We start from the raw sequence: 14,784 nt of genomic DNA on the forward strand, positions 1-14,784 counted from the left end.
GTTCCCCCTCTCTGCTTCCCAGAGCCATCTCTGGAAAAAGCAGAATGTGCTGCAGGATAGATCTGTCCTCTGGCAGACTTTGCTGTCGGCACTCTGAGGCTATGTTGGTTTTCAGCATTAATTTTGAATAAATTTGGGGATGGGAATGAACGTGAGGTTGAGCATGGCAGGAGGGAGGAGGGACGGGTGAGCTATGCAGTAGAAACATCTCCTAGTGCCTTCTTGCTTGATGTGGCTTGAGTTACATCATTATACGGGTACTTTATATGGGTATAAACCAGAGCGGGGCAGATTTAGACTACACATTAGGAAGAATTTCGTTACCATGAGAGTGGTGAGGCCCTGGCCCAGGCTGCCCAGGGAAGTGGTGGCTGCCCCATCCGTGGAGGTGTTCAAGGCCAGGTTGGATGGGCCTTGGGCAGCCTGAGCCAGTGGGAGGTGTCCCTGCCCATGGCAGGGGGTTGGAACTGGATGATCTTTGAGGTCCCTTCCAACCCAAACTATTCTATGATTCTGTGATTCTCTGGTACGTTGCTGTGCAGCAACACATGCCAAAAACTGCACCGTGCTTGCTGGCTTTCACATAAAATAGCAGCTTCTCCGCTGTGGGCTTATTAATTTAATGTTGTTGCGTTGCTTAATTGGTGTAAACGTGCTGTGCACTGGTGTGAATGTTTTTCACTCCATACGCTGTTCGTATGGAAAATAACAGTGTGTCAGATGTTCTAATTCACTGGAGATGTAGGAGGAGGGAGAATACTGCTCCTCTATTACACTTTCTAGTTACGTCAATGCAGTTCTACTGAATTAAAGACCCTTCCTCAATACCAAAATGTTTCAGACTGAAGGCAGGAGTTGCTTTGTGAAGTGTCGCGGAGTTGCAAGGAGTTCTAAAGGAAATCGAATTTTCCTGTCGTAAGAAGGATTTAATAACAAACAGAGTATCGGAAATGGCATGGCCAGCAGGACCAGGGCAATGATTCTCCCTGTGCCCTGCACTGGTGGGGCCTCACCTTGAATCCTGAGTTCAGTTTTGGGCCCCTCATTATCAGAAAGACATTGAGATCGTTGAGCGTGTCCAGAGAAGAGCAACAAAGCTGGTGAGGGGGCTGGAGAACAAGTCTTTATGAGGAACGGCTGAGGGAACTGGGGTTGTTTAGCCTGGAGAGGAGGAGGCTGAGGGGAGACCCTATTGCTCTCTACAGCTACCCAAAAGGAGTTTGCAGAGAGGTGGGTGCTGGGCTCTTCTCCCAAGTCACAGGCGATAGGACAAGAGGGAATGGCCTCAAGCTGCACCAGGGAAATTTAGATTGGACATTAGGAAAAATTTCTTCACAGAAAGGGTTCTCAAGCACTGGCTGCTCAGGGAGGTGGTGGAGTCCCCATCCCTGGAGGTGCTTAAAAGGTGGGTAGATGAGATGCTGGGGGATGTGTTTGAGTAGAAGAGAGGTATAGCTGGAGCTGATGATCTCTAAGGTTTTTTCCAATCCAATTATGCTATGATTCTATGAGTATTAGGTGGGAAATGTTATCAAAGTTCTGTAAAGATGGAAGATCTTGATGCCTCCTAATTTCCCAAACCTTTACAAAAATATCCTTTTTTCTTTATGGGCTCTCCTGAAACCGTGACCTTGCCCTTAGTGGCATGAGTATCCTTGCTAATGACTTGCCAGAGGCCTGTTTTGGTTCTGCAGGACGTTGGCTTTTCTTTGTCCTGTTACAGAGTACCTGTTTTGAGTACCGCTCCTTGTTCAGTGGCCGTGGTGAGGCTGGGTAGCACCAGGAGGGTAACACTGAGGTTTTTACAGTCCATTCTCAGTGCCAACAGCCTGCTGTTGTAGTCGACTTGAAGCTCGAAGTGGCTGTAGATGCCAACTGTGGCAGCAGCGCCTGCCGGCTGATGGGTGGGGAGGACGAGGGGATGGAGCGAGGCTAAGGAGCTGCAGCCCACTGCCCATTCAGGTAGGGGTGAGGAGGGATGCTGCATCCGCAAACACATTTTCAGTTACTGGCATACCATATCCTTTGCCCTTTGCTGTGGAGATCAGACCAAAGATGATTTTACTGCATTGAACAGATCGACAAAATAATTATGCTGCACAGCACGGCGAGACGTAGAGTGTCTTTTCAAACATACAAAACCCAAAGAAAATATGTTTGTTTAGAAAAACAATAGAGGAATAATAGAGGTAAAGTAATCCTGTTGCTTTCAGGTAGCTTTTAGGAATAGGAATAGTAAGCTGAATGCTCTAGCTTTTACCCCAGTAAAATACAATTGTAAGCTGGTTCTGGTGAATTCCTTACATGACACCCCCCATCGATGTAGGTTTTAAAGAGCCCAGCCCCACATCTGGAAGCCAGCAGCAGTGCAGGGTTTTATTAAGCAGCACTGCCAAATATAATCCAAGTGCTACTATAAGCGATATAAAATATAAATAGATTGACTATGGTATAACATCTCAAATACACAAACGAGGGCTCGGGGTTTGGAGCACAGTGAGAGAGCATTGTAGCTTTCCTACTGGCTTTTGAGCCTGAAATAGTGGATAGGGACACGGTCTCGGCGTTGGTTGTAGGAGTATTCTGAAGCTCCAGTTACCAGTGGGGTAAACAGAGAAACTGCTAAATCGCCACTTGTCTGTAGAACTTATTTTTCTTGGAAAGGTTGCAGAGTACTGTCTGTTACATATTACAGACCAAAAAAGAGGTTTGTGGCATACGATTTTGTGTCTGTGAAGAAGGTTATGAGAGAACGACCTTATCCGAAGGAGCGGAAAGCTGCCCTCTTCCAAGGGCTGCAACTTGCCGTATGGATTTCCAGCCGTCTCCCTGCGGACGGAAGCAGTCGAGTGCGGTCGATGGCTGTGACGGCCATGTGGCTGGTGGCAGCAGGGTGCCGAGTATCCAAAAAAGGGAGAGGGGTGCTGTACAGCTGACCCAAATAGTAAACCAGTGGCTGTCCTGTGAGCCTCGGGCAGCACGAGGTCAGCTGCGGGATCCCAGGGGACAGCAGGCTCTGGTACAACAAGCACTTTCCAGTTCTGTGAGCTGGTTACCTCTGCTTTTTGGAGCACATGGATGCCCTTCGTTGCTGAGTGGGAGATTTCACTTATAGTGGCAATAAAATGAACTCATTTGCATTCAGCGAGCAGTGCGATTAGTAGCTCCTTCTTAGTCTTTGTGCCTGGAAATAACCTAGAACATCGTAACGCAAAGTTTCAAGGAAGTACAATAAGCGACGTTCTAAACAAAATCCAGATCTTTTAATTTGTGAACAGGTTTTTGATACAGCTCAGCTTGATACAGCATGGTATTTACCAGCCTGGCCTTTGAAATCGGAGCTGCTTTCCAATTATGCTTCAATTCATACAACAGTTGCAGAGAGCCTGTGTGGGCGTACGTGCGAGAGAGAGAGAGATTGATTTTGTTCTTTAAAAATGTGAAGTCTGCACTGACTATGAAAACCCATCAGGATTTCTAGCACTTAAGAGCCATTTCCTTTCTCAATATGCTGCCGGCGTTAAACAATCTTCACGACATCCCTGATAAGTGGAGGAATACATGCTGGCTTTTCAGAAGTAGAATATTAACACAGGTATCACTGAAGAACAGGCTGCAAATCCTTTCCAGAATTAAAGAGTTAATGCGAGAGCTCAAATTACAACTGGGAAGTAAATACCTCAGGTCTTAGCTCTATTTTTCAGAAGTACCGGAGTGAAAATGGAATAAAGTACGTATGTGTCAGTCCTGACTGTTGCTGTGTGTCAGAGTGATGGCTGGTGCCTGAGACAGTAGGTGTTGGGCAATCCTGATTGACGCCACTTCACAGAGCATCTTCATGTCCCTGGTGGTTGTTCCCAGCCACTTTTTGTGTGTGTGTACTGAATCCCCTGCCTTGATGACACTTCAAGTTACTGTATTTCCTATCTGTGAAGTCCAGAGGAGTGGTACCTTTGTCTTTGTGCGGTTCTGACCGTTCGTTTCTTTTCTCTTTAGGTCTGAAGACATATCTGATCTCTGGGCAGAAGGTGAAGGAGCCCCACTGCAGCTGCTCACAAGCACTGCTTCCCGCTGTGGAGCCCAGAGATGGAGCCAGGGCACAGGGAGCATCGTCAGCTGAGAACACCAGTGACCTGACGAAGACTCTCAAACATGCAGAAAAACCGAAGGTGAGCTCTTGTTTCAAACCCAAGCAGCGTAGATCTCGAACTGCAAACCAGGAAGAGAGGTGCAGATGGAGAACCGTACAGGTTTGTTTATGCACTGCTCTAAATACTTACATATATAGTGCGTCACGTACAGTAACAAAACATGGTCTGAGGGACTAAAGAATTTACAAAATAAAATGCTTCCCAAGTTCACAAGGACTGCCCAAAGTAAGGTGAACACTTCTTAAAGGTGGCTTCAAATACATTTTTGTGTGTGTATATATATTCATTTCAGGACTGAGAGGTCTTTTTCAATGGTCTTTATTTTATGGGGGAGTAAAGAATATGCTTTAAGCAGCCACTATAATTTCTATAATTTTCTGCTTTGCTGCACACTGCTTCTGCTCTTACTCTCTCGTGCATGTCATGTACCTGTGAAACTTCCTACGCATATGTAACAGACATCCCTGCAAAAAGATAACAGAGTTATTTTGTGTGGTAGAAGAAAATGCTCTGATAGGCTTTGAGGTTGTGGTTTATCTGCTTGCTCTAGAAAACTATATGGAGAACTGAGGGCAATGATTTGGGTGGATTCAGCTTAGAGAAATGATGACATTTTGTTACATTCACACTTCTCACAAGATCTCTTGAAAAGGAAATCTGTGAAACAATGTGTATTGCTTCAAAGCTTTGCTGTTACTCTCCATCTTCCAGCTCAGAACAGATTTCCCAAACAACAGATGTCTATTCTCTATTTTCATTTGTGCTAAGAGCTCCTTGTCCTGGGTTGCCCGAGCTGGGCACAAATGTCAGACCTGTGGCTGGTCATTTGCAGGTCACGGTCCTTCGACTGCAGCATGTTTAGTCCTGAAAGAATCTTTTCCACTCAGGTTTGAGACTTGATGGGGAGGTGATTTTCATTCTACTCGGTTTGCTGCTTGCATGGTTGTTGTCTGGATGTTAAGAATGTGAGCCAGGCACCTTTACTGTGCCTCTATGCCCAGTTTGAAGTTCTGGAGTAAAAACACTGCATCAGAAGCAGGATGGCTGGAAGACTGGCCCAAAGATATCGTCCAAAGTTAAGTGAGCTGCTTAGAGAGCAGTCATGACTGCTTCACTCCAGGATGTAGCTGTAACCATCGTTATCCACCCTCCCACCCTCAAAATGCGCTGTGCTGCTTGAGTGCATCCAAGTCGTAGAATCGATGAATAATTTGGTTTGGAAGGGACCTCAAAACCCATCCAGTTCTGACTCCCCTGCCATGGGCAGGGACACCTCCCGCTGGATCAGGGGCTCAAAGTCCCATCCAACCTGGCCTTGAACACCTCCAGGGATGGGGCAGCTACAACTTCCCCGGTCAACCTGTTCCAGGGCCTCACCGCTCTCATGGTGAAGAAATTCTTCCTTATGTCCAGTCTAAATCTGCACAATTTTTAAGAAGGGCTGGTTTTCTTTTTTACAGGTTGGTTCTTTTTAGGTTCTGCAGCTTGCTGGTAGGGTCTGGAGATAATAATTTGCAAAATAATCATGACTTACATGCCAACTGTTTTAAATACAAAGCTGTAAACAGTGTCAGTGTAGGAGGAGATGACTCCAGCTCTGCAAAAGAGACTAAGTAGGAGGGGCAAAAATTGAAGTAATTTTGTTTTAAAGGGAATAAGTGGCCACGTTGGATGCAAAGGATAACTTTCACATTCTGGGCTTGAACAAATGTTCTGGAGGACAAGAGCTGTTAAGGAAGGTCATGAAGGAGAATGCAACAGTCATTGATTCATGAAGGGAATTGTATTTCCTCCTCTCCTCCAGCGTATCTATGGTTTAATTGCAAACCTCGTTGCAGCATGGATAGCACTAAAATGCCTGTACGTAATTAAAATGGTGAAGATAGAGGCTAAAAGCTATGAGTTTATCTATAATAACAGCTGATATTTTCAATGAAAACACTGTAAGCTGCTTAACTGTTTTTGGTATTGGTTTACTTTCCCTGTTGTATTCCATAAAATCCCTTATTTGACTGAGAATCATAAGCTGTTATGAAAATAGTTTAGTCATCCTTTGGTATGAAAACAGAAAGCACTTTTGCTTCTCCTGGTGTTTGCTGAAAGTGCATTGATGTATTATTCATCGTGATGAGGTCACACACGCGCTGAGCTTAGTGAATGCCTGCTCTGGCGAATGAAGTTAATGACAGAGGCTTGCTAAAGTTAATGATATTGACTTGAACACATGGAGTAAGTCAGATGGACTTGCCGCCTCTTTGCAAAAGGTCAGGCTGCTTCTCTGAGAGTTTTGCCTTCTGGTTTAACCCCAGGAGCGAGGTGTTGGAGATGCTCTTGCTGATTTCTTAGCAAGATCAAACAGGGACTATTTTCTTTATTTTTTTGTTAGAGGTATTTGAGGTTTATTGCCCTTAACTGACTCTTACCGTGGGTAAATCTGCTAACTGATGCTCTAGGAGCGTAGAAGGCTCGTTAGCCCGTTGTCATAGTTGTTTTCAAAGCAGTCTACTGTTGCCTTCCGCAAAGTGACAGAGGCATTCGTGATGTAAGAGTCCTGGATTATTTTTAAACAAAACCGTTTAAGAACCAACTTCATGGTTTCTTCAAATGTGGTGGTGCTTGTTCAGCCTGGACGGGTTCGGGACTGGGTGTAACTTGCTTGTCTGATGCCAGATTAGGCAACTCATAGTAACTCAGTGCCCCAACCTGGACTGTGCTTCCAAGGAGCAGCAGAGACGATGGCTGCTAAGGAGGCCCAGATTCTTCGTTAAAGCCTTTGAGTGGTGTGGTTGAGTGCATGGGTGACTCAGGAGTCACGGGAGGAGTGGACTCGGAGAAATCCTGTGTCGTAACAACCTGAATGTTAAACGTGCTGCATTATCTAATTTCAGGTGTGACACCAGAGACAGAAACATTGGATGGTTTGGGTTGGAAGGGACTTTAAAGCTCATCTAGTTCCAACCCCCTGCCATGGGCAGGGACACCTCCTGCTAGAACAGGCTGCCCAAGGCCCATCCAACCTGGCCTTGGATAGAGGTTTTGGGTGAAAAGTCGGTTCTGAAAAGACATTGGCACTGGTGTCTGAAATCAGGAGGGAAACTGAAGGCAGACATGGTTGTGATTTGAGTCTCTCCTTGAATGAGTCCCTCTTCAATCCAGAATAAACAGATAAAATGCTCGTGGGGTGTTCAGCTTGGGACAAAAGGCTCGAGTTGTTTGTTGGAAAATTTATGAAGCTATTTAGAGGATCCCCTACCACCACTTGTTGTACAGCGTGCCGAATTTAGTGTGCCATTCCCCGTGACTGGTGTCTCTGTACCAATTAGTAGACTTGAGGCAAGCCTGGTGACAGCAAACCACCTCCAGAGCAGAGGAGTTGCCAACGGGGAGCAGCCACGGCTCCCTGTGCTGCAGCACCCTGCCTGTAGGACGGCCTGGGTGTGAAGAGCTTGCAAGATAAAAATATGGGGTTAATTCCCACATTTTAACTCTAAGGGGTTAGATTCTTTTAAAACCTGAAGTGCAACATTTTAGAGCGCTTCAAAAAAGCGTAACCTGCAGCTATGGTTTTGCTTTCCTTGTTCCCTGTGACGTTTGCTGGGTGTTTGGCTTCAGTGTACGCTACCTTGAGCCCCACTCTTCTGTCTTAGAGCACTGTATAAAAATGTATTTCCCTTTATTACTTTCAGATTTGTTGCTTGTAATTTCTCTGCACTGTTCATAATGCATCGTAGTGCTTCATGCTTTTTCTGAATTGTGCTGTGCTTTGTGCCCCCTCGTCACTTCTAACGCTGTTCCAGTCCTGTGGCAGGCAGGCTTTAAAGAAGAAAATTGCAATTCTCTCACTAAAGAGTATTTTTTTTTTTCTATCCAGGGAGGTCCTTTGGTAGTGATTCCAGCATATCTGTGATCTTACACTGGTAAAGCCCTCCTGGATTCGATTTAGCTTCAGTAAACACAAAATCTGTGGTTTATTTTTGAAATGGTGCATTCTGTTCCAGTCAAATTTTGCTCCCTGCTTCCCATTCTGCAGCTTTGTTTATCTTTTAACCATGCCACAAGTATACAAGTGGACCGAATTATAAATTGCATAATACTACAAGGACGCTAGAATATTCCTAGCTAAAATTTTTTTGTCTCCTTTCAGCCTTGCCCTTCATGTAGTACCACCCTTGCTCCCCACTGCGATGTCAGCATAGACGAAGGAGCTATCCAAAATGGTTGTCAGGATGAGCATAAAAACAGTACGAAGGTAACTGAAGTATTTACCACTTCCCTTCTTTTCCCTTATTTCTATGCTTCAGTTAGCTTTCCAAATTTTGCATTGCTATTCTTTTCTTCAAGCTTTAAGCAGTAGAACTGATTTTGATTTTCAGCGGTTGTGGTCTAAAACGTAGTTCAAAATTAATTAGTCATTTTACAGGTCCAGTTTGATATCGAGAAGGACCTAAAATTGGAACTTTTTCAATTATTCTGAGGCTACCCAGCAGCAGGCACAAACAGCACTGTCACGCGCTCCATCACTTGCACCAGTTGGCCACATGTCGCCTCGCCACAAGTTACACCCGCGTCTCAACGATGTCTTCTGCATCATAACTCTAAGCTAAAAGTCATTCCTGTTCACACCACAGGTGAAATTCACAGCGGCTAAGTCAGTTTACATCCTTTTTGTGACCGACGAATACAGCGTCGTACATATTCAGCTGCTGCCAAGATTGCTTGCCTTGCCTGTTGCTTAGATATTATTCTTGAAGCCACCTCCTTCCTGTGCAATACCAGGCATCGTCTGTTTGCTCTTCTGTGCATGCCCTTTGTAGCTTCTCTGCTCTGCCTCTCACCTCTTACTCCTTCCTGACTGTTAAGCTCCTGCCTAGATGCAGGCTGGATGCTCATCACCCGGCTGTTATATTTTCAAATAAGTTGAGTGCTTTCCCTCACTGGGGAAAACCACTTTATAAACGTGTTCAGAGACGACTGTCTTGTTCTTCGCATGTCTTCACAACTCTGCTTGCATCTACAAGAAAAAACTTGCCAGCAGTTACTCTGCTGATGAACTGTGACATTAATCTGTGTTTGTCCCTGTCTCTGTGACCTGTTGTCTCCTATGCTTAAATTATAAGCTCAGAAGTGGGGCTGAATTGGTGTGTAACATAGTCAGTCGTGTTCTGTGCCAGGGTTCCTAGGAAACAGCCTAATTAAAAAAACCAAAAATCATCATCGCTTCAGCTCTGAGGAAGATAGAGCAGAGTGGCCGGCAGGTACTGGGCTCAGAACAGTGTGAGATCCTGTAAGACAGAAAACACTGGGAGATCTGCCCAGGCTGCCTGGATGGTGTGTGAGAGATGCTTCTTCCCCAGGCTGCCTCTGCCCACGTGCCTCGGATCTTCAGGAACCGACTCTGAACAGAGGTTTTCCTTAGGTACCAACTGCCTCGAGTCATGTGCCAGCTTCGTCAGAATTACCTTTCAAATCTCCTCGTCCTACAGCTGTATCGTAGAATAGTTCGGGTTGGAAGAGACCTTAAAGATCATCCAGTTCCAACCCCCTGTGATGGGCAGGAACACCTCCCGCTGGATCAGGCTGCCCAAGGCCCATCCAACCTGGCCTTGAACACCTCCAGGGATGGGGCAGCCACAGCTTCCCTGGGCAGCCTGTTCCAGGGCCTCTCCACACTCATAGTGAAGAAATTCTCCCTTATGTCCAGTCTAAATCTGCCCCTCTCCAGTTTATACCCATTGCCCCTCATCCTATCACCACACGCCTTTGAGAACAGCCCCTCCCCAGCTTTCCTGTAGCCCCTTCAGGTACTGGAAGGTCACTATAAGATCTCCTCGGAGCCTTCTCTTTTTCACGCTGAACAGCCCCAACTCTCTCAGCCTGTCCTCGTACGGGAGGTGCTCCAGCCCTCCGATCATCCTTGTAGCCTCCTCTGGACCTGTTCCGACAGCTCCATCTCCTTCTTATGTTGAGGATTCCAGAACTGGACACAATACTCCAGATGAGGTCTCAGAAGAGAGGAAAAGAGGGGCAGAATCCCCTCCCTCCCTGCTGGCCATGCTGCTTTGGATGCAGCCCAGGACATGGTTGACCTTGTGGGCTGCGAGCACAAGTATTAGCTTCACGTGTATTAATCAGTAAGTGATCTAACCTTGGTCAGAAGAGGTTGGTACAATGCCGAATAAAATGGCTGTAATTTCAGTGGAAGAAATGTGCTGGTGGAGACAAACCCCTTGTCCTTCTTTGATTTGGTTTAGTTATTGCTAAGTCAAAAATTGGACCAGTTAAATGGCTTTCTGGTCACTCTGGGATGCCTGTTAACTGAAACGTGAAAGAACACCTACATCCACAAAGTTGCCGTGACATTTGATTACCAGGTCTTTGCAATCCCAGCTTTCTTGGGAAGAAGAGCTGTAAGCTCCCTCCACGCACCTGTGGAGTTCACACCCCTCCCATGCCACGGCGCCGCGCCTGGCCCCGCAGGGCTCAGGTCCCCGGTCTCTATAGCGATCTCTTTCTGTCTTGTCTCCCTAAATGTTGTTAACCACATTGCTGGACCTTTGTGGGTCCCAGCAGCCTCTGGAGCATCCCTGTCTCTTGATGAGAGGAAGCTATCGCATGGTGCATCAAACCTCTTGAGTGCTGAGAAGAGCCGTGCAGCCGGTTGCCATCAGAAACCACGGTAACACTAGGGCTAACAACTTTTAATAAATAGGGATTTTCTCCTTACACACAAGCAGTTTCACACTCTAATCCCCTCCTGTTAAGATTAAAGAGTGGTCAGCACAGGAGAACCTTGAGCTGACTGGAGGGAAGAATTTTCTTAGGGATTTGAGCCTTTGCCAAGGACCTAAAGAGAAAACGCCACAAGAAGTCGGTGCTGACCTTCTCTGAAAGAGCAGAAATTTTCACTGCATTCGACAGATGAACTTGAAAAGACAGGGAAAGCAAAGGAGTCCATAGCTTTTATTTGAGCTGCTCATAGCAAAAATGGTGTTCTTACAGTTACTGCTGTTTAAGTAACAACATCGCTGCGGGCATGATGAAAATGAGAAAGGTTCTGTACCAGGGAGAAAAAAGGTGATAACTATGACCTTCTCTTTTCCTTCTTAGGCCTCAGGTTGTTCTGGGAAGTGCTCTGAGCAAATATAATTTTAGCATAAATTAAACAAACAAACAAAATCTAATTAAGACCCTTCACTTCTAGCAACTTGTTGGTCATTCCTCTGTTTTGCTTTTGTTAGTCCTTGGCTCAAAATGAGAGAGGCTGCCCTGGCACGGCGGTGCATCTTGTGCTCCGTAGCCGTGTTCCCTCTGCATCAGCTGGATGACTTGTCACTCACTGCAGCAGGAGGGTTTGCTCTGAACCTGCTGAATGTTTTCCTTTAGAAAAGAAACTGGTGACCTTTTATGTGAGAAGCTCTCGCTCTTCTCCTGTGAGGGTGGGGAGGCCCTGGCCCAGATTGCCCAGAGCAGTGGTGGCTGCCCCATCCCTGGAGGGGTTCAAGGCTGGTTTGGATGGAGCTTTGAGCTTTGGATGGAGCTTTGAGCTCCTGATCCAGTGGGAGGTGTCCCTGCCCATGGCAGGGGGTGGGACTTGGACGGGCTTTGAGGTCCCTTCCAGCCCAAACAGTTCTATGGTTCTTGTGCCTCTGGCTTACCAGGAGAGCGCTCTTCTGTCATACACAAGCGCCTGTCCAGTCCAAGGTCTGCTTTTGCCGAGATATATGTTGCTGAAATCACCTTTCTCTTCTGTTGGTTATGTTCTTAGCAAAAGATTGGCAGCACACCAAGGTAACTACTGAATTTCCTATTCTACTTTGTCGGCTGCTGTCACTGTGCTGTGAACACCTGCAAGCTGCCAAAACAACTGTTGTGAGTGGTAGAAGGGACTACACTGGGAATCCTTTCATCTCCTGGCTCCCAGCACATGGCTGCAGGGGCTGACACCTCCGTCAGGGCGGCCTGCGGGGTGGGGATCCTGCCTCTCTCCTTGCCAGGAGGAAGGGGAAGCACAGCCCGCCTCCCTCCTGCTCTTCCTGTAGCTCTAGGGAATCGTTCCAACACACCTTTTTATGACTTTAGCTCTTGAGGTCCTGGCAGTGATAGGGAGCCAGGCCTGAGTGCTTTCTGACTCTGCATGAGGTGATGTTCTCCTGCTGTTGCTCCGTAAGTCTTGGTTGTGCCTGCAATCTTAATTAGACCTGCCTATGTGTTTGTTTTACAGGATAGATAACACAAGGAGGTTGAATTAATTTTGCATGCGCAACCAGAAGCCAGATATTACTTCACTTTAACTAAGTTGATTTTACAATCTAAGTAACATATTTCAGTGCATGGTTGGGGCGGTGATGATATTTATGGTATTTATGGTCACTGTGGTAGCATCCAAGAATAGTCTTCTGGAGGAGCTTGTCACTGCTGTGCTTACTGCGGTACAGCAGGAATGAAGAAACTTCTGTCACGAGTGGGTTTCAGGATGAGGATAAATGATATGTGATAAATGGTAAGACGTGGAGGGGGGAGACGAGCATTCAGATATGCCACGTTTGATGTATGTTTGCATTTGGAAATGATCCTGACTAACTGCAGTTCATTTTCATTCTGACTATATTTAGTTGTCTAATGCTTTTGGAATTGCTTCAGCGCAGATTGGAGTAGGTCAAAGAAAATGCAAAAGAAGGAACTTCAGGTTCTATGAAAATAGAATAGCTAAAGGTTCAAAGTAATTTGTGTTCTCAAATGGATGAAAGCAGAATTGATAATAGGGGGGACCGAAGCTGTATTGCAAGCACGTGTCAATGTTTAAAAATGTAGTATTAATTAATACAAAGACAAAAGAAAAAAACAGAAAGAAGCAGTATATATTAGGGAAGAAAACATAGTTTAAACTGCAAGTTAACTTATTTTTTGTAGGATGATGAGACGTATGAAAGGGCTGTTCTCCAGGCAGGAGAAAGGAGGAAGCTCTGTCTGGGAGAGCAGCAGGGCTGTAGTGGTCAGTGGAAGGCTCACCAAGGGCTGGCAGAGTAAGCTCTCTCATAAGATAGCACAGTTTAGGTAAGTATTTATAAAGCTTTTTAGAAGAATCTTGACCTTAAGATGAGTGAATGAAATTTGGGCTTGTGGTTGGTCTTGATTGCGTATATCAAAATGTACTTTGTTTTCTGCTCCTTGGAAACTCGGTACATGAAAAGCAAAAAGTCGACATTGAGATAGGTGTGTGTTTGCAGAAGCTGTCTGTGACTGGAAGGCCAGTGGGGTCGGGTCTTCAATGTGATAAGGTACAAGATCAGCGTGTTGAGCAAAGAGCTTTGTTCAGCTTCTGCTCCATGAAATCTCTTCTGTCTACTGTCTCAGGCATTAACATTCCCTGTGTCTGTTTTCCTTTCTGTCATACAGGCTCCAGGAGGACACAGTCCAAAAACCCAGAATGGCCTTTTGAGTCCTCCACAGGAAGAAAAGCTCAGCAATAGTCAAACCTCACTTTATGAAATGTTGCAAGAGAAAGGAAGATGGGGCGGAGTGAGTCTGGATCAATCAGCTCTCCTCCCTCTGAGGTTCAAAAACATCAGAGAAAAGACAGATGCTCACTTTGTGGATGTGATAAAAGAAGATAGGTAAGGAAAATCAAGCTGTACAGTGTAAAACTGTGTAAAGAAGGGAAGGGGTCCCATATCTTTAATCTTTACTTGTGTGCTTTTTGTCTAATGTCTATAAAACATATAATAAGTCTTATGTTTTCTGATCTTAGTCTGTATTCTGTTTAAGCTGCAGTAGGAACTTGATCTCAGAAACGTTCTCCTCAGGAATATGTACAGCCAGGTGTTTCATAATTTCCGTGGTGAACAGTCATTCTTCAGTTGGGTCTTCACAAAGCAAAAATACTTTAAAGATACTCGTATTTGAAGAGACTCATCATGAAGTTGAACTCTTATGCTAATATTCAGAAGTCCTCTTAATGCACATAGTATCTACCTTTCTTTGCCAGTAAAAGTGTAACATAAAATCTGAACCACAGAACTCACATTTTTGTATAGCAGAACAACAGTTGCTGACATTGTGTGACTGACTAATGCCGAGAAATCATACTGGGTTGGAAACAGAATTAACAGGATTGAACTCTCATGGACCTACTGCCCACCTACAGCAATTTGTAAAGTCAGATTCTCTGTTTCAAAGGAAAAAATTCACTTTGGGGAGAGGAAAATATGTTCTCTGAAATTCAATAGCGTGTGGTTTTTGTAAAGATACAACTGTATCTCCCTTATGGCAGTGACTTCACTGGACCAACTAAACAGACAACTTGACTTTGTTATTATTTATGTCTATTCTTAATTTTGATTCACTGCTTCCACTTAGATTAGGGGTATTTGATTTAAATAGCCTTGAAACTGTTTGCTTGTATAGATTCCAGGCTGCTTGGAACAGGGGCACTGTCATCTTCACTGGACACATGACTGAAACAGGGAGAAGTGAGAGGCAGGGACACCAGACTCTTCTCTAGATTTTTTTTTCAGATTACGTTTCTCCCATGGCCAACTTCAATTAGAATTTAGGTCTCTTTTTTTTTCCCCTCTATGTGTATTCTGTCATTAGTGGCTGAGGATAGGTGTTTAGCTGATATTTTCAAACATTA

General features: G+C 45.2%; 1 protein-coding gene across 6 annotated transcripts in view; it reads left to right on the top strand.

Annotated features, from left to right (window-relative positions):
* ADCY9 (adenylate cyclase 9) overlaps positions 1-14,784 on the top strand; it is a 107,457-nt gene that overhangs the window by 45,142 nt on the left and 47,531 nt on the right. For 5 of the 6 annotated variants that reach the window (XR_008452364.1, XR_008452362.1, XR_008452361.1 and 2 more), the window contains exons 2-4: positions 3,997-4,169; positions 8,296-8,400; positions 13,548-13,765. Coding sequence is in view for 2 of the 6 variants with exons in the window: in XM_009570976.2 (XP_009569271.2) it covers positions 3,997-4,169; positions 8,296-8,400; positions 13,548-13,765 (496 nt within the window). In the remaining 4 variants the exon portion in view is untranslated. The remainder of the gene's footprint in view (positions 1-3,996; positions 4,170-8,295; positions 8,401-13,547; positions 13,766-14,784) is intronic. The other variant, XM_054080174.1, reaches the window with a different exon arrangement.

Source organism: Cuculus canorus, chromosome 15 (genome assembly GCF_017976375.1).
Source record: "Cuculus canorus isolate bCucCan1 chromosome 15, bCucCan1.pri, whole genome shotgun sequence".
NCBI classification, from domain to species: Eukaryota; Metazoa; Chordata; class Aves; order Cuculiformes; family Cuculidae; genus Cuculus; species Cuculus canorus.